The sequence below is a fragment of the Rhinolophus sinicus genome, chromosome 4, assembly GCF_057876585.1.
Source record: "Rhinolophus sinicus isolate RSI-liver-muscle chromosome 4, RSI-T2T, whole genome shotgun sequence".
Lineage (NCBI taxonomy): Eukaryota > Metazoa > Chordata > Mammalia > Chiroptera > Rhinolophidae > Rhinolophus > Rhinolophus sinicus.
Genome location: NC_142504.1, coordinates 68721159 through 68741977, shown reverse-complemented (window position 1 = coordinate 68741977; position 20819 = coordinate 68721159). Strand labels below are relative to the sequence as shown.

The 20819-nt window shown below is 38.2% G+C and overlaps 1 protein-coding gene across 16 annotated transcripts in view; it reads left to right on the top strand.

Annotated features, from left to right (window-relative positions):
- PTPRM (protein tyrosine phosphatase receptor type M) overlaps nt 1-20819 on the top strand; it is an 808815-nt gene that overhangs the window by 286944 nt on the left and 501052 nt on the right. For all 16 annotated transcript variants that reach the window (XM_019755757.3, XM_019755755.3, XM_074340349.2 and 13 more), the window contains exon 4: nt 16948-17026. In XM_019755757.3, coding sequence (XP_019611316.1) covers nt 16948-17026 — 79 coding nt within the window. The remainder of the gene's footprint in view (nt 1-16947; nt 17027-20819) is intronic.

Here is a 20819-nt window from a genome sequence, read left to right as displayed (position 1 = left end):
TGCAAACAATTAACTACAGTGAGATTCATGGCAGCTTATTTATAATGAAAAGTCAGAAACTTTATTATTTCTAACAATAGAGGATTAATTTATGTTATTTCAATACAAAAATTCATTTTGCAACCATTAAGAATAATGTTATACAGGACCATTTAATGATGAATTTAAGCTTATCTTATTCAGTGTAAAAAACTTATATAAAGCAGTATGTCAAATCCCATTGTTTAAAGTATGTATACATATATGTATGTATGTATATATGTGTGTGTGTGTGTGTGTATATATATCTATATATATATATGTATAGAGAGAGAGAGAGAGATTGCAATATATGCTGGAATAAATATATTAAGAAAGGGTATCTTCCCCAGCTTGTAATTTGATTGTTGTTTCTTTCTGCCATATGTCGCAGTCTAAATTTTCCCCATGTACATATACTGTTTTTACTTATAAAACACAAAAGAAAAAGAAAAACTAGTTTTTCTTCCGGAGTGAAAATATTCTGTTTCATGAATATTCTTTTTTATAAACATTATCTATGAGTGGTATGATTAAAAAATATGGCCTCTGGGACAAAGTTTAGTTTTTCATCAGATGAAAATGGAAGCAGGTGAAATGCTAAACTAGGCTTCAGCAGGCATTTGTCAGGTGGACTAGGCTAAGAGGTTGAATGTTTTTAGAACCTTTTTGGGGAGGAGACGTTCCAACAGTAGAGAAGGCCTAAGCCTGGGGTGTTCCTACTGCCCGTCTGGAACCCGCCCTTTCTTCATCTCCAGGCATCTGCTGGGTTGAGGCCAGCAGGACTAGAGGTGTGTCCTGCTCACAGGATCTCTGGTTTCTTCTCTTTCTTTGTGGTGAAGGCCCTCTTTCTAGCTTATAGATGCTGCCTTCTCATTTTCTCTTGTATGCTCACATGGTCTTTCTTCCACTGGATAAAGAGAGAGAGAGCGGGGGGGGGGGGAGAGAGAGAGAGAGAGAGAGAGAGAGAGAGAGAGAGAGAGAGAGAGAGAACCTTGGTCTCTCTTCCTCTTCTTATAAGGACACTAATCTCATTACGGGGGCTCCATCATCATGACCTCATATAAACCTAATCACATCCCTAAGGCCTCATCTCAAAACACCCTAACATTGGGTGTTAGGGCTTCAACATATAAATTTGGAAGGTGGGGGAACACAACATTCAGTCCATTAGCAGCCTTTAACACCTAGCTCAGACAATATACATTAAAGAAGTGATTTAATTTATGAAGTCTTATGAGATCAGCCTTTCAAAAGGTATTATCAAGCTTTAGTGAAAGAAAGGCAGTCCTGTGTATCAGACCGTTCTTATTTTCTATGAAATTTTCCCTTACTGATCTCTTTTGAATACATTGGTCTGTCTTCCCAATTGTGAACCTCTGACCCTAACCCCCAATCCCTCCCACTTCCCTCTGTGATTTCTCTCGCATTGCTGAGCAGTACATGATTTACCATATTGAATTGGAACTTAATTCTCATTGTAGCTTTCTGGCGGGATTCACTAGGAATAGCTTCCTACTATGAATTTAAAGGTGGATTTGTAGAGACTCTAAGACAGTGTTGCTAAGTGTTTAAGAACCTGGTGCTCAACATCAGTAAAGGGTTTGGATCCACTAAAAATGCACTTGTTCATTTGTTTTCTGAGGAGTCCAAACTACCATTAGCTTGAAAGTTTTAAAGGCATAGTTAAGGTAGTACTTCTCTCTTATTTTTCCTTTATATCCTGGGTAGTAAACATACTGAAGTCATTAATCGTAACATAAGCTATTAGACGAATCGCACTTTGTAGATGATACAAAGAGAGATGTCAGCAGGAAACTTACAAATGCTGAGCAATAGGCCTTAAAATCACCATATAAGACCTGAATGATGTGTCCCAGTCGGGGCGAGAAAAGACAAGCTGTGTGAACGAAGCTATATGAAGTAGGATAACACCTACCAAATCCTATTTCCACCTTTGGCCCAACATGTTAGCCGAACTAGAGGTGATCAGGGAAAAAAGAAAAAAAAAAAAAGAGAAGTAGTCAGTAAAACAAGTTGTGTGTGTTCAGGTAGCACTGCCCCAGGAACGGGCTTCTCTGCTGCAGACTATAGTTCCCAGCCTGTGTGGCTGGCACACCCTTCCTGAGGATGAGACGGGCTGCTCTTAAAAACGTGAGACATGCATGAGCCCATCTACTTTTGAATTAATTTCCCATATAGATTTTTCTTTAAGGAGTTCTGCTCTAGTCTGAGGAAGTGGGTCTTTTATGTGACTATTTTATTTCTAATTGGAAAACAGAAAAAAAATTTCTGGTATCACATGTGCGTCCATGTATGTGATATTTTCCTTTATGAACGTGGTTCATAAAAGTCAATATTCAAATGATGCATTCTTAGGATACAGATAGGCTGTTTTGGGGCTGAAAAGCTGAGGACAAGACTTCTAAAAGAGGCGGCACCCTTGAGAGACCTCAAAACACAGGGACTCTTCTTCCCCCAGGCATCACTTCTGCATTAGTATTTAGACTGCAAGATATGTTATCGAGATCTGAAAAAATTAATATAAAGGGAACACATACTTGAAATACTAGTATATTAAAATTTATAGTCATATGGTGTTTTAATTCTATAAGGCGCTTTTATACTTTACTAACTAGTTTGATATAATTAGTGAAGATCAATAAATTAACTTTTTAAAAGAAATTTCATATTGTTTGAAAATGGGCAGCATGATAGCATAGTAAAAGAACATATGCTTTGGGTCACAAAGAACTGGATGTGAATATCAAGCCTGTTTACTAGAAGCTCAGGCAACTGATATAAACTTACTGGCACTCACTTCCCTGATTATGGGGCTAAATATAAATACTGTGTAGGGCATTAAGATGAAAGGAAAAGCACATCTGGGATGTGCTAGCCTCTCAATAAGTGGTGGTAGTTTATCGAGATTAAGATTTGTGCGAGACAATAAAAATGGAATCAGCTAACAGGCTGAGTGCTTTCTGCCTACTATGTCACTCCTTAAATGTGTTTCATGAAGTAGCAAAAGTTGTTCAATGAAAAAGAGTTTCGGACACAAATCCTTCAGTGAAACACTGGGTGAAAAGAAGTGAATCAAGTTTCTTTCCACCAGAACATTCCAGAACTGCTCACACGCAAAAGCGTGCGGTGCGGTTTCCTGTACACGGCATCAGCCTCCTCCGGACTCTGACTGCACCACGGGGGTGAGTGCCCCAGGGACCATCGGGGACCCCGCTGTGCTGGGCTCCATGCACCTGTCCCGTCCCTTCCCTCCTGTGCTTTGGTCAGCAATATCCGTTTCTCATTCAATTGTGGCGACGAAATACTGAGTTGCTTTTCATTTTGGTAAGAATCTGAATTTTGTCGTTGTTGGATTTGGGGAGGTTTTCAATAAAACTAGACACAACTACCCTGTGGGCTTTCGATAAACATAGCAGGCTTGGACAGCTCTTGTTTTTGTAGGCTTTCCCTTAATGCTATCTTTATTAAGCATTTTGAGAATTTCAAATGTTTTTTCGCCGAGTAAAGTTCTTGCCATTGTAGTCATTTTATGTAGCTTTTCTTATTTGTAGGAGAGTGGTATTCTACAGGTACAAATCACAATGGTAACCTGCACAAAATACAACTAATTGCAGGTTAATTGCTATTCATTAAAACATAAATTGCCAAATACTTGGTGATTAACACATAAATTATTCCTTAATTAATGTTTGTCCTAATTGCTGCTGCTTAGAACCTGTCCCTCTGTTGGGCAGTGGCCCTGGGAAGTGAGAAGTACCTACTATGTGCTTTCATCAGGGCATCTGGGCTGTGGCACCTGCTTTCTTTGATTTTGTCATTGACTTCCTACCATTTTAAGGATAGTAATTTATTCTCGCGAGCACCCTCTTGCTTTATTGTGCTGATTTAAAAAGAAAAACAAAAAAAGGACTGCTTTGATTCTGCTTATTCCCCTCCTCTCTCCTTTCTCCTGTACCCACAACTTTCCAGAGGCCACCCATCAGTTTCTCTGGGTTCCTAACCCTGCGTGCACCAGAGAGGCTGCTGGAATCTCACATCGTTTCTCCCTGCTTTGGAATACAGTGTTTCTGAGTCCAGTTAGAGGCCAAGAAGGCAGTGATTTCAAATACAAATGGTTGCTCTGAAAAGAGAAAAATGCATAGGTGGTGTTGAAATCCCCTCCCGTACGCCTCTCAAGGAGCTGGGCTGGGAGCATGTGGGCAGTAACAAGAGGGCATGTGAGGCTAAAGTCATGGAGTGATGGGTCTTCTTGTTCTCTAGAGCCTCCGTGTTAAAACAGATTCCTTCATGTACTGAAGGTCCTGGGAGAAAATGTGCACTGGATTCCAGCGGAGCCTGATCAAAATTCTCTGTGCAGCGAGAACACGGAGGAGCTTGCCCTTTGGGGGGCTACACCCAGAATTACCCTCTCCCAGCCTGACACCTGTCCCAGTAAATGAGGAGTTGAGGGAACAGGAATCACTTGATCATACCCAACTCCGCACGTTCAGCTCCAGCCTTTGCTGCCTGCCCAGTTTCTTTACTGGGTTGACCTCCAGCCCACTTATTTTACTAGACTGTCACGTAAAGTCACCCTGAGTGACAGCACCTCTGCATACATTGGCTGCTCAGAGATAGTGTTTTACACTTAGTAGGTGAGTGTTTTCCAAATTGTGGTCCACAAATCCAAGGGATGTTAAAACGCATTAGTTGACAAATGGGAAGATGCATCGATTTAAACACATTCTGTACCACAAGCCATTTCAGAGCCAGGCTGTTTCCAAAACTCCAGGAGGGACAAATGCTGGGTACAGATGCCCACTAGACTTTGGGCATCAGGTTAGGCTTTTGCAGAGCATCTCTTGAGTCTAGTGTTCCCTGGAGCACACTTGGGAAAAAGTGATATGTACTAATGGAAAAATAGAACATTCCCTGCTCCGTAAATTCCTTAGCTTATGGTCCTTATTCCAGGTGCAAGACAATTGAATTGCAGCATTCTTCTAGGATGACATGGGGAATTAGATGTGGCAGTGAAATAGAACTCTGTCTCAAGCCGGAAAGCTATTCTAAGCAGTTGCTGCTGTCCTCTGCATTTTGTGCTTAAAAAAGACTAACAGTATATTTTAAGAAATCAGTGGAGGCACACTGGGCTGTCACTTTAGAATGGGCACAGTGCTGTATTTAGGAAGTAAGTAGATCGATTCACCTGATGGTTTCTTTTATCTTCAAAGATAATATTTTAAAAATTTATTTATTTTAAACTTAACCATATGTCCAAGTTTCATTCTCAGCTTGTGCTCATTATTTGGTGATCACAGATAAGTGTTTCTTCTGAGTTAACGTTCTCCTCTGCTGTCTGTTGCTTCTTGGTTACCACACTTATCCCTAAAGCCTTCCTATGTTTTCTGTTTCCTTTACCTTAATTTTCTTCCGTATCCCATTTTTTTAATAGAATGAGTATTTGAGCTATGATTAGAAAAGATTTGAAAAGACAATTTTTTTCAAAGTCAAGGGAAAACAAAAAGTGAGGAAAGTCATGTTTATTGGTAGAAAAAACAGATGAAGTCATGTAAGATTGAGTGGAATAGGCATGACAAAGCACTGATATTTAGCTCCACCGTGAAGCCTGTCGTCTTTGAATGCCTTTAACTTTGGGAAAGTCGGTTTTCACTTTGATAACTTGTCCATATAAGCCAATGCTTCCACATTTTCTTCCTGATGTTTTTAAGGACACATAGTTTGTGGTTTTGCTTTGCCTCTTTATCATTATAGAAACATTTATTTTACTGTGTATGTTTTTGGTTGTTACTTAACTCATTTGAAAAAAACAGTGGGTTTTGTGAATGGGTAGAATTTACCTTAGCTTTTTATTTAAATCAAAACCAGAAAGGGTCTACTAGGTTATGTGTGGGGAAAAAGACATACACCACTTAGTTTCCCTTGTTCTGGGGAATTAACAAATAACTTCCACCAACACGTTTTCCATTTTCTGTGGTGCGTATTTGCGTTGGTAAGCAAACTTTTTTTCTTTGCTCACACACAGCAAGGGTAAGTGGCAGCATGGACAGCTATTAATTTTGCTCTTCACTGAAGCACAGAGGATCAGAGATACTGCAGTGTTAAGCTGCTTCCTGTCTCCTGTTTGGCAGGCGTCGGAAGCATAACCTGAGGTCAACCCTCGCACAGGCCAACATCCAGGATGGCTTTTTCTGAGCAAATGGAAGTCAGTAGTTTAACTGGTTGTTTCGGTAGATGAAAGACATCCAAACCTATAGAAAAGTTTTATAAGAATTTATTGGAGTCAAATTTTTGAGGACATACCTGGAAGCAAGATCTCCATGGATTGAGAAAATGCTCTGGAGGAATGACCTTTTATGTATTTAGTATCAAAGAAGAAAATGTACGGAAGGTACACGAAATCCACTGGTGGTAGAATAAAGAGGCGGGAGAACACAAAGCACGGAAATCTCTAAGACTGGATAAAAAGTGAAATGGAGAAACACATACTTTACATTGGTGCATACAGGATAGTTAATAATTAACATCCACAGCACATAGAGATGCTATACAGGGAACAAGATAACAATGAGGGGTTCTGTGGTCTCACGCTCTGGTTGTCTGGTGCTCTGGTGCCTGTGGTTATACCTTCGAGGAGTCTAGAAAAGAAAATTAAAATGTCAAAGTTATGTTATCCTAGATGCATAAGAACAGTAGACAGGGTTCGCTTAAAGTAAAGATTGACCTTTAGTGGAACCTGACTACCTGCCATGGCCGACCCAGTTAGGGATTTATGATTAGACCATACTGTGCAGTGACTTTAGGTCACTGAGCTTGTCAGACCTGTCATGTGGCCCCCCCGAGCTTGTCAGTTTTATTGCATAACACCACTGTCGCTGACATTTCCTACCTAAGAGCAATGGATTTTCCCCAAGACTCCAAAGTCTATGGGGATATAGCATCTTGTCTCCTGAGATGATATTTGTTGAATGATTGAATGAATATTGATCCTCTTAATCTTACATTTCTTTACATCCCATGGCTACAATAATATCTGGGAACTATCAGCAAAAGTGGGTATTGAGTCCTTATGCCCAAGTATTTTGATAGAAATAGGGACTCAGGATGAACCAAAACACACTAATACAGTCGATTCTCATTATTCTCAGTTATGTTCTGTAAAGTCACAGCAAGCACTGAATTACTGAATACTGAACTGTTGCTTCTGTGGGAAACACGGGATTAGTCATGCGAGCCTCTGATCAGAACATTTTCATCAACCGATCAATACATAACTTTGTTTTATGTGTGTTTCTGTTAAAGGCAGCTTATTACATTATCTATCTATCTATCTATCTATCTATCTATCTATCTATCTATCTATCTCTCTCTCTCTCTCTCTCTCTCTCTACTGGGAGTGCCAAAAAATGTATACAAGTGGACACTTTGGTCAATGTTGCTCAAGCAGTAGTTTTCCATAATCAGAAGTGTCTGGATGCTGATGGTAACCACTTTGTAATTGCAGAAGTCAAATATGACTTGCATTTGTCTTTTGTTATCATATTACAATTTGAATGGTTTTCTTATTCTTAAACTGTATATACCTTTTGTTGGCACCGTGTGTGTGTGTGTTGTGTGTGTATGCGCATGCATGTATGTGTGCACGTGTGTGCATGTGTGTGCACGTGTGTGTGTGTAATTGATAAATTGATTATTAACATTGAACTCAGCCAACAGCATTATGGCTCATGCCTGAATAAAACTTACCTAACACACATATTTTCTCCATAAGCAAAATTACAGTCTTATTTAGACACATTACAGCATTACATTTGGGGCCATGTTAAACAGCAGCATCACCAATAAAAGGCAGGAAAAAAAAATGTGGCCCTAAATATCCTGGGATAAGGACACTTGTTTATAGTATGAGAGCTAAAACAAGAAAGCAGACAGAGCATTGCCTTGTTGGAACTCAAGGTGTGTGTAGGACGACCCAAAGTTTTGCGACTGTACATATTCACAAATGACCCTGAAAGCTTTGCAAGTATTGATTTTGGGGTTTCAATTAAGTTAGTGAGTAGGCAAATTCACAAATAGAGAACCCTGCAAATAATGAGGATTAGTTATATTTACTGTTAAACAAATGCAAAAACGGTGTTTTTTGTGTTTTTTTGGTATTTTTTTCCAATTACAGTTGATATTCAATATTAGCTTCAGGTGTATAGCATAGTGGTTAGACATTTATATAATTTGCTAAGTGATCCCCCTGATAAGTGTGGTACCACCATGGCGCCCCACATAGTTATTACCATATTATTTACTAAATTCCCTATGTTGTACTTTACATCACCATGACTATTTTGTAACTGCCAATTTGTATTTCTTAATCCCTTTACCTTTTTCACTCAGTACAACAAACCTCTTCCCATCTGGCAACCATCAGTTTGTTCCCTGTATCTATGAGTCTCTTTGTGTTTTGTTTGTTCATTTATTTGTTTTTTTAGATTCCACATATAAATGAAATCATAAAGTATTTGTCTTTCCCTATCTGACTTATTTTACTTAGCATAATACCCTCTAGGTCCATCCATGTTGTCACAAATTGTAAGATTTTGTTCTTTTTTTATGGCTAACTAATATTCCATTGTATATATGTACCTTTCTTCTTTACCCCGTTGTGTTTTGATGGACTTTTAGGTTGCTTCCACGTCTTGGCTATTATAAATAATGTTGCAATGAACATAGGAATGCACATATCTTTTTGAATTAGTGTTTTGGGTTTCTTAAGATAAATACCCGGAAGTGGAATTACTGGGTCATAAGATAGCTCTGTTTTTAATTTTTTTTTTTTTTTTTTAAAGATTTTATTGGGGAGCCTCTGTACATTTTCCATAGTGGCTGTATCAATTGCAATCCCACCAACAGTGCACAAATGTGTATCCTTTTCTCCACATCCTCACCAATACTTGTTGTATGTTGGTTTATTGATGATGGCCATTCTGACAGATTTGAAGCAACAGCTCATTATGGTTTTAATTTGCATTTCTTTGATGATTAGTGATGTTGAGTATCTTCATATGTCTATTGGCCATCTGTATATTTTCTTTGGAGAAATATCTATTCAGATCTTCTGCCCATTTTTTTATTAGATTTTTTTTTGGTGTTAAGTTGCATGGGTATTTTATAAATTTTGGATATTTATCCCTTATCGGACGTATCATTGGTGAATATCTTCTCCCATTCAGTAGGTTGTCTTTTCATTTTGTTGATGGTTTCCTTTGTTGTGCAAAAACTTTTTAGTTTGATGTAGTCCCATTTGTGTATTTTTTCTTTTGTTTCCCTTACCTGAGGTGATACATCCAAAAAATATTTAAATAGGGAGTAGGCAAATTCACAAATATAAAATCCATAAATAGTGAGGTTTAATTATATTTCCTGGTAAGCCAAATCCAGAAAAAGATTTTGTATGATTAAACACTGTGTCGTGGCAAAATTATTCCAGAATAAGATCAGGTGGCTCTCTGATTCTATCATATGGATCCAACACTTTAGCTTTCAACTTTTCAAATACAGTAGATAGTCCCCCTTTATCCACAGTTTTGCTTTCTGAGGTTTCAGTCACCAATGGTTAACTACTGTCTGAAAATTCCAGAACTAAACAATTCATAAGTTTTAAGTTGCCTGCTGTTATGAGTAGCATTATGAATTCTAGAAACTTCCTGCTCAGTCCTGCCCAGTACATAAATCATCCCTTTGTCCAGCATATCCATGCCCACTAGTCACTTAGCATCTGTCTCGGTTATCAGGGAGAGAGAGAGAAGAGAGCATATTCACATAACTTTTATTATAGTATATTATTATAAGTGGTCTATTTTATTATTAGTTACTACTGTTAACTGCTCATTGTGCCTAATTTATAAATTAAACTTCATCATAGATATGTATTCATAGGAAAAAACAGTATGTACAGGATTCCGTCCTATCCATGGTTTCAGGCACCCACTGAGGGTCTTGGAGCATATCCCCTGTGGATGAGAGGGGACTATCACAATTTAGATTGGGCTACTGGGCAAAGATATTTTTCCTAAAAATCTGTGTGTTTCAATTAAAACAAACAAAAATGTGTAGCTGAAATCTCACATTTAGCCAAAAAAAATTGTGTAGAATGAGATCTGAGGGTCAGGTTTTAATATTGAAGTGTTGTAAATTCTCAGTAGTTCAGTTTTTTTTATAGAAGATTTGACTGCTAAATGAGTTGGATTTTGTTTAATATTTAATTTAATTTATTTTTATGCATTGTTTTGAGGTCTATAATGTAATTAGTTTCTATGGTTTTGTTTTGGTATATTACAATTATGCTTTTTAAAAAATTGATAAAAATACAACACATTTAAGTGAGCATTTAAAACACCACCTGTGATACAGTTGTAACACACAAGCCAGGGAGAGGGTTTTATCTATGCCATTGCTGGAATCCAGGACTCCCACGCAAAGTGCAAGGCATATTGTATTTGGCTGTGACAAACTATTGCTGTTGATCAGTACTTTCTTGTTATACAGAATAATGGCAGTGTGTTGGGGAGCCAAGGAGGAAAGTTTTCTCTTAAAGCAGAAGTCTGGATAACAAATATTTCAGGCTTTATGTGCCAGATGGTCTCTGTGGCAACTAGTCAACTCTGCTGTTGTGTGAGAGTTGTCATAGACAATAAGTAAATGAATGAGCATGGCTGTATTCCAATATAACTTAACTTATGGACACTGGAATCTGAATGTCATAAAATTGTATCACAAAATATTCTTCTTTTGATGTTCTCCCACCACTATAACTATAAAAACCATCGTTAGTTTATGGGCAATACAAAAACGGAAGTTGGGACAGCTTTGACCCATTGGCTATAGTTTGCTGGCCCTTGTCTTAAAATTTATGTTGACAAAAGTATGCCATATAACTATGCCTCACATCTACATTTATAGGTCAAATAGATGCTTACAACATTTCTTATTAAATCTGGAAGTAGAAAAAAAATCTGGAAGTAAGAAAATGCATTAAAGGATGTATACATGTGTGTATGAATGGTTGCGTGTTATATATGGAGGGTGCCAAAAAATGTATACACATTTTAAGAAAGGAAAACTGTACTAAAATTGTAATACTCAATACATACCGATAACAAAAGATAAATACAAGTCATGTTTGACGTTTGCAATTACAAGAGCTGCTCAAAGTGGTTACCATCAGCGTCCAGACACTTCTGATTACGGCGAACTATTGCTTGAGCAACGTTGAACAGTGTCATTTTTCTTTGGCACCCCTTGTGTATATATATGTATATATGTATGTGTATACGTGTATGTATTCTATGTATATATAGCCTCTTATACCTGCGAGTTTAGACCGGTGACATGAAGTGTCCAGACTTGGAAGTAAAATAGACCTAGAATGACACCCTGACTCTGCAGTGTACTAATTGTGTGACCTCAGAAAAGTTACTTAATTTATCTGAATCAGCCTACTCATACTTATCCCTACAGTGGAGTTAATATCACCTACCTTGTATGGTTGACAGGAAAATTAGGTAATATATACAGAAGAAACCTGGGGCATGGATGTATACAATATATAAATGGTTTCTGAATTATTGAATTTTTTAAACGAAAAGCCTTTGTGTGGCTCCCTAAGGACAGCGAAGCCTCACTTCTAATACAGATTTTCAATATTCTGTTCTGATGATAAGCACGGCCACATCCCAAATCAATTGGTTACACCTTTCTTTTGCCTTTTTCCAGTGGTACCGTCAATGATCTCGTGTTATTGTTTCCTCTGACCTCAATCTTTCTGGCTCCAGATGCTGGCATTTTCAGACATTGCAGGGACTCCCACTGGGTTTTGCTTGGTATATATCCTTGGTATACTTCACTAGAGCAATCGCTGGACTTTCAATGGAGTAGTCTCTTATTTGACACAAATGTATTTGCTTTTGAAGCTTTCTTGGTAAAGGCACTGGTTAGAAAAGAGAACAAAATGTAAAACTTGCCAGTAGCAAGAGTTCAGATGACAAGGTAAGCTTTTTATGGGATGCAAAAATATGCATTTAAGAAACCGATTTAAGATAGGCCTCATCTGTTGAGTGGCATATTTTAACCCTCTGTTTGTTAGAAACAACAAAGTAAATTTCTTAATGGCCAGCGGTTCAAATCAAGTTACTAGTCAGTCAACCTAAGATTGTACTACAGCACTTAAATTCAGATCTCTTCATTTAATTATATTCATTTCAAAACAGCAACCTTTTCAGTACAAATTATACTTACTTTTTATGGTATGTGTTGAAACATTTATATACTGAATTATAAACTTGAATCAGCTAATAAAACTTGTACTCAAAAATACCTTAGTTGAAATTCCTAAGAAAGAGCTAGAAAATGGTCTTTTGTAAAACTTGCTTTAATTTTTTTTGAAGGAGACACTGAAGTTATTACTTTAAACTTGTAACATATAATATACTGTCTTATGTATAAACAAATGTGCCCTTTAAAATTTATACCTCGTATATTATATATAAGTATACACATGTGTGTATGTGTGTAGACACACACATAAGCGTATCTATAAAGATTATTTTCCTCTTTTTATCTCTAGTTAGCTGTAAGTCAGCTGGCACCTATCAAGTCCCAGAAGTTTACTTTTGAAAGTTTGTAATGAACTAAAAAGGGGAGTCCATTATTCTCTTAGTGTATTTATAATCAGATGCTTTTTTTCTTTGCTTCCTGGTATTCCAGTTGGACTGAGAGGAACCGAGTTTCAAAAATAGGCATGTGTCTAATTCTTTCATTGAGGCCTCATTTGTAAGTCATCTTGCTGGGAAATTGGGAGTGCACTGCCTCGTTGCAATATCTCAGTCTAGTAGGGACGCTGGGTAGGTACGTCCTTGCTCACGCATCTGTGAGTTTGTACTAGCAGCCTGGAAAAGTGGGTTGAAGGTTGCTGGCTGTATCATAGGCTTCCTGGTTGGTAAGGAAAGGTGACACTCCTGTGGTGGAGAGGTGTCACTGTCCTATGAGCTCCTTATTGTTCCCATCTGTCGTTTGGCCAGTGTTGTCTTGTTCTGTTCTTCCATTATTTTTTCACAAACTAAAAATATCCCTTATCTTTTCACCAACTAAAGCTTAAGTTTCGTTAAATTGTCTAATTTTTTGGATTCCCCCTGGGACATATAATAAATATTCTATAAATATTTGGACAAAAAGATTTAGAGCCTTTGGGTATTTTCTGATAGACGAGAAAACAGATTCGGAGGTTTAAGATGGCTTTCCAAGGTCTCTAATTTCTTTCCCTTCTTCTTTTCTCTCTCCTTTTCTTTGGTTGGGCCGCGGCCCTGTATTGGTTTAAATAAAACATTGTGTGTTGAATTTACATATGTCAACTTCAAAAATAGATCCACATGAGCATGTTTTATGTGTAACTATAAAGATTCGATTCCATTTTTATGAGAAGTTTCATCCCTTGAAGTTGGTAAAATAAAAATATGATTTTCTATAAGAAGGAAAGTTTTGATGAGGAAAGATGTCTTCATCTGTTCTGTTCGTGACATACTCTAAGTGCTTATCTCAGGCCTGGAATAAAGATGACATTTGATGAAGCCATGGAATGAACAAATGAAAGAATAAGAGGGAAGGAGGGAAGGAGGAAGGGAGGGCAGATGGGAGGAAGGAACGATGGATGAAGATTTCTGGGTTCAGCTTTCAAAATAGTTTTGTCATGAGCAGAGCCACAATGTTCTTGGGTAACTTGTGGTCGTGGGCTGGTCTGTGCAGTGGCCATTCTGACCAGAGCAGCTGGCAGGTTCCTGCACTGTCTACGCTTCTGCCCCCACCAGGCAGGATATGGCTGTTACTCATGGACCCTGTTTTGGGGGCCTCTGGAAGACCTTTTCCTTTATTTGCTCTCAGTATTCATCTGCTTTATGTGCCCTCAGTTATCCTCTTATAGTAGTGTCTCTAAAAGTAGAGAGACACATTTGCAGGAACATCCCAATTGCAGGAATATCGCCGCATGTCTCCCTGTCTCTGTATCCTTAGTGAAAAAATAAATTAAATATCTGAGCAAGACAAAGTTTTATTTCATTTCTGTTCTACCATTGGACCTCTACTCCCCGCTGCATGTTTTGTATTTCATTGTGGGGGCCTGTGGCACAGTGTCGTCTAGTTTGGCAGGTGCCTCTTGGATGACATCTTGTCTCAGGAGGCCACCTGAGCTTTTCCATTTGTGGGGCTCTGTGGATTGTTTTCTCCATTTTTGCCTTCATCGCAAAATAAATAAATAGATAAATAAACAAATAAATAAATGAAAAAAACGGTGCAGACTTACGGTTGAAGTGTTTGTTCAGGCAATATGTAGTAGCAAAAACATCATGATATTTGGAATCAGAAAATTGGGTTTGAAGTTATATCTACAGTAGTCTCATGGCATGTTCTTGGACAATTATTTTGTATGTAAGTCTTTGTTCTTGAAATAGTCAATCCTTGAAGAGTTTTTTCATGAACTGTTAAATAAGGTAATGGAGTGAAATCTACCCAGTGTATGTGGCATATTATGTGCTCAGTAAACAGTAGCTTGTGATTACTTTTTTAAACTGAAGTTTTTGTGGAGATAATTGTGGAATGAGATGTATTAGTGAAAAATAATACAGATTCTTGTGTACACTTACCCCGTTTCCTCTGATGGTAACATTTTGCAAACTTAATGTATAGATTACCACAACCAGAATATTGACATTGTTAAAACTACAGAGCTGTTTCAAATTTCTCCAGTTTTACTTGTACTTGTGCGTGTGTGTGTGTGTATTTAGTTTTACACAATTTTTTCACTTTTTTATTGTGGTAAAATACAAATAACATACAATTTATTATCTGAACCATTTTTAAGTGCACAGTTCAGTGGTGTTAAATAAAAGCATAATGTTGCAGAGCCATCTCCAGAACTCTTTTTATCTTATAAAACTGAAACTCTGTACCCTGTAAAATAATAACTTCCCACTCCCCCTTCTCCCTCCAACCCCTAGTGCCCACCATTCTACTTTCAGTCTTTATGATTTTGACTACTCTAGGTAACTTATATAAGTAGAATCATACAGTATTTGTTTCTTTGTGTCTGGCTTATTTCACTTAGCATAATGTCCTCCTTCCTTTTTAAGGCCGGATCATGTTCCTTTGTATGCATAGGCCACATTTTGCATATCCATTCATTCCTTGTTGGACACTTGGGTGCCTTCCATGTTTTTGCTGTTGTGAATCACGCCGCTGTGAGCTATGCAGTTTTATTACTGAGTAGGTTTGTGCATCTACCGTCACAGTGAAGGTCTTAACAGTTCCAGCATCACGAGGAGTGTTAATTTTGCCCTTTTGTAACCACATCCATCTCCCTCCTGTCCCTTCTGTCTCCATGCATAACCCCTGGCAACCACTAATCTGTCCTTCATTTCTAAAATGTTGACATTGTACAATGTTACATAAATGGAATCATATGTAATCTTTTGTGATTGGCTTTTTCAGTCGGCATAATTCTCTGGAAAGTCATCCAAGTTGTTGGGTATATCAGTACTTCGTCTGTTTTATTGCTGAGTAGTACTCCATGCCATGGATATACCACAATCTGTCTAATCATTTGCCATTTGAATGACATCTGAACTGTTTCCAGTTTTTGGCTGTTATGAATAGAACTTCTATAAACATTTGTGTGCAGATTTGATAGGAATGAAAATTTTCATTTCTTCAAAGTGCACTTGTTGTGTTGTGTTTTAAGACGTCTTTATATTGCATGAGCCATGGTCTCCCTGGTGAAACTGCTTCCTGCTATGGGTAAATGGAGGTTAAAATAATGTCATGTGGACCTTTTTAATAATAGCCCAACAATGGACACCTTAGATAATATATGAAGAAAATTGATAACCTTCTTACTGGTTCTTTTTTCTCCTTAAGCCTCAGTTTCTCTTAAGTGGCTCTACCATCTCAAAGATGTCATTCATTCTGAGAACCTCAGAGCGTGTTGCCCTTCTTCTCTTCCCCTGCTTTTCCCATGATCGAGGAGTTGTTAAAGCCCTCTTGTTTTCACCAATGCAGAGATTTTTTTAAAATCATTCTCTTCCATCCGAATTTCAGTTAGCAAAGCTTTTTCTCTGTATTATTAACATAGTGTCTTTCCTGATCTCTGCCTTCTGAGTAGAGCCTCTGTCAGCTGCTCACAGCTGACCTTTATAGCTGTAAATCCCAATTCTCCTGTTCACGGCCATGGTCATGTTCACCTTGTGGTTTTTGCATATGCCCTTGAAGGAGCCTTACCCTCTTCATACTGTTAGCTCATTCACATTCAGCTACCAGCTGCAATGCTACCTCCTCATGCGAGGTCCTCTTGGTATATGCTCTTTTAGTTACTCTGTACTTGCCTTTCATAGTACTGATGGTAGTTTTAAAAATTTAGTAGTATAAAACCTAGGGCTCCACGTGGTTCAGTCTAGTCATAGAATCCCCTCAAAGAAGTTGACCAGAAAACATGTATCGTGAAGTAATTCAAATCTTAACACTGCCTCTGGTAATGACGTTAAGACTCTGTCTTCCAAATACCAGCTCTTAACCATGGTATCACCCCTTTACTAGGTAAGTTATTGAGGTGGGGTGCTGCTGAGCCACCCTTTCCCATTAACATCCATGAAAACTGGGTCTCGGTCTCATTTACTTTGTAGCTTAGAACCTGGAACACTGACTGCAGGTATTAGGTGCTCTATGCATGTTTGTAGGAACATGAAGGAATGAATGAATGAATAAATAAATGAATGAATGAACGAATGAACGAACGAAACTACCTGTCTCTATACAGATGTTTGGTATAAGTCTGACAAAATGAATCAGTAATGTAAATTTTTCTTAATTTTCCAGGTGATTTTTGAAGTAATAACTTCTGGACATCAAGGCTATCTCGCTATTGATGAAGTGAAGGTGTTAGGACATCCATGTAGTAAGTTGTCTCAACTTTTCAACATTTGGGTACATAATTGGGGGAATGTGTACATTACAAATTAAGGGAAGGCACTAAAAGCTGGGGAGCAGTAGTCCTGCTGAGAGAGTTCCCTGTCAAAGTGTTGCTTTGCTAGCCCAAAAGTCCAAAAATATGTATTCCGTGTTTAATGTGATTGAATGAATCTAAGTGTCTTTAAAATGAGAATCAGAAATGGGAGTAACCGAATATTTTGGTATGCTCAAACATCCTTGCAAAGGTCTTTGGATTTCCCTTTTGAATAGTAGCACAAATTAAACATTGAGAGTCTGTGCATTTTGTTCCTAAATCCAGTATGTTTCTGGCATAATTTCAAACAATATAGCCGCAAACGGGCCTGGGGTCTCGCGAATATAAGAAATCTACTTAAACCACCTGGGAAACCACAGAAATAGCCTGTTCTTCATCTTTAATGAATTAGTATATTTAAAAAAAAAGTCTAATGGGTGATAAACACACACACTTTTATTTTTACCACCCAGTATGAGCGAACAACTATTAATATTTTCTCATATTTGCATCTGAACCTTGTTCTTAAGTCACTAAAATGTTGCAGATTGCCAGTCCTGTGTCTCCCCCACCTCGCAGAGGCCACCACAGGGCTGAGCCTGCCGCTGTCCCTCTCCGTCTGGAAAGTTTCTAGTCCATAAGCAGCAGAAACAGATGTAGCTGATTTTTGCATAAGAGCTTGTATTGGAAGGGAATTGACAGCAAATGGAATCATGGAACATCGGTGATCTCGGCTCAGAAATTGGCAGGAACTAAAAAGGAGGCTTTGTGGGTACCACCATGGTGATGGCTCTGCCAGACAGGCAGGGGTGCCGCAGCCCGCTCCTCTGGCCACCTGATCCTTGGAGGGTGACCCTTGCCACCTGCCTGAACATTTGTCACCCTCTTTGTGCCTTTGCATCTTCACCGTTAGGCCCAAAACCTCCAGTATGGTTATCAGGGTAAGCAAGCTAAATCATGTACTCATCGCCCGCTGGCCTCTGGGGTGATCTAGAAAAGCAAACTGTGGCCTTTCCAGCTTCTGTCATGGGAGCCAGGCCTAGACTTTTACCAAGAGATATAACAGTGGAGAATTTCCCAACCCCAGGATAGAGCTTGGAGAGCTGAGCAACCAGACTGCTGCAGATGTCTCTGTGTATGTGTGTGTGGGTGTGTGTGTGTGTTCACTGTATTTCCCATAATCATTATGTGTTCATAAAGTGTTAGAAAGTAATATTTGCCTTTTGTAAATTCTAATCAATGGTATTAAACTGTACAAATTACGTTGTATTCTTCCCTCCCCTCCTCGACCCCACTTAGCAATACTTTAGGTTTATCCATGATATTCTAGCATACGATTATACTACAGTTTATTTTTTTTATTCTTCCACAAACATTTAGTTTTCCCCAGTGTTTCTCTGTGGCAAACATTGCTCCAATGACCATTCGTGTGTGTATCTCTGGGTGCAATGTGCGAGGACACGGGATGTTCTTAGAAGCAGAATTGCTGGGATGAAGGGTAGAACAGTTTTAGTTTTATTCGATGCTGTCAAATCACTATGAAAAGTATCTGAACCAGTTTATATTCCCACCAGCAAAACATGGAAGTTTTATTTTCTCTGTATCCTTGCCCACAATCGATACGGTCAGACTTTAAATCTTTGACCAGCTAAGGGATATCAGCCTGGTTTATTTTCAGGGTCCCTGGCCTTGAAATGTATGAAACTGGCTAGTTCATACATTCTTGGATCTGTGCTGGTGGTCCCTACCCAAAAGCATGAGAGAAAGATTATTATCCACAATGGTTTCAGAAAAGCAAAGGATGCCAAAAAGATGTATACACATTTTAAGAAAGGAAAACAACTGTATTAAAATTGTAATACAATGAATGACGCTAGCATTCATTTGATTAACGCCATCGTATTGGTGAACATCATACTACATATTGCTACCATCATTCAATTCAACTTTGAAAAGTAATACACAGATAACATCTCTTAAAATGTGTACATCTTTTTGGCACCCCCGGTATAAATGCTGCTTTTATTGCATGGATTGAATCGATCATGAGATCACTCGCTGTAGTTACACAGGATCCTTGTGTGATTATTATCTGATGAGGGTCATGACACAGTCATTTGATTCCATCCCAGGGGTTCTGCTGCCTCTGAGATCTTTATCTGGTTCTCGGAATTTGCCGCAACACTGAAGTTCAAACACGGCCATCATCTTGTTCCTTACTTAGGCAGATGTTACTTTTGTAGTACGCTGTATTTGCCTTTTCTTCTGTCAGCAAGCTGGGTGAGTTCAAGAAGAATTTCTCCCCTTTTTTACTGAAAAGCCAGGAAAACGAACAATGCTGTACCTAATTGGAACAGCAAGGCACATTTAGTTCCTCATAATTACCTGAGTTGGAACTTGGCCAAATCCTTGGAGTAATAGCCTCAGGCTTAGAGACCAGTAGGGTCCTCAAATGTGCATAAATGTTCACAGACTCTGATTCACCACTTACTGGGAGGTAAAAATCAGAGACAGTAATACTGCATACCTACTATGTGCTGAGCACTTCATGTTTCTTAGAGCAAACCTTGCCTCTAGGCAGATGTTGTTGCTGCCCTGGGTGCAGATGCAGTGGCCAAGGCCAAGTTTAATTAGGTTTTCCTTGTTCTGTATCCTGGGTTCCTTCTTTTACATTTGGCCTCTTGCCAACAAAATGGCTTATGTAGTGGAGCCTTTCCCGTTCCATAGGATTTGAGTCTCTGCCTTCAGTAATATAAAAAGACTCAACCCTTGTCATTCTGTCAGAGCCTTCCTGAAATGTAACTCCTTCAGTTTTGTTCATTCCTTCTAAGCCCAGGTGCCTGTGGCCATGGAAGGGTGTTTATGGTCTCTCTTTTGGAGAATACTGGTGCTAATACCTAATTGGCTTTGCAGACTGCTTTTAGGAGACACAGAATTGCAAAACAGTCTCTGTACCCTGGTGATGCATGGTACAATAGCTTTTTGAACTGTAAGCTTTAAATGGTTTTGATGATAGCCCTTCTGTAGTTATTTTTTCCTGAATTTTTAAGTTTATGGGGAAAACATGCAAATAAAGATTTTAAAGAAGGCGATAGTTGGGCCATTAAATGGAAAGCTTTACAGGTAATATTTTAAAGCATTTCCTATCAAGATTTCTAAATAACAATCAATTATTTTGAAATTTTTATACTCATTAAATTTAAATCATAAAGGAGCATAAATATTTCATATCCAAAAGTGTTCTTTCCCAAAAGATGCAAAACTGCTGAACTTTATTTACTTCACTCTAAAGGCTCCTGTTTGGATTCGTATAGGTTTATGAGTAAACATTACAACATTTTTTTTTAAAGTAGCTGTTCTGTTACGAGTATACAGTTGCTCATAAAATTGATTTTAATGTAGTGACAGTCAGAGGCAGGATCAGCTTGAAATGTGGAAAAGGCTTAAGACCACTTCTAATGCACATAGATAATTTTTGAATTTGGTATGCACGCTAAAAATATATTCTGAATTTGGTTCAGTAATCCTAGTCAGAGAAACTGAAGAAGCATTTTATCAGCTTCGTAATGCTGTCTCCTATTTTAAAGTAGGTTATAAACTAAATATGGGTATTTCTATTATTCTATTGTGGTGCTGATATATATTTTTATATCTTATAAGCCATGCAGCATTAACAGGTTTCTTGAGATAGAGTTCATATATCATACAATTCATCAATTTAAAGTGTGCAATTCAGTAGTTTTAA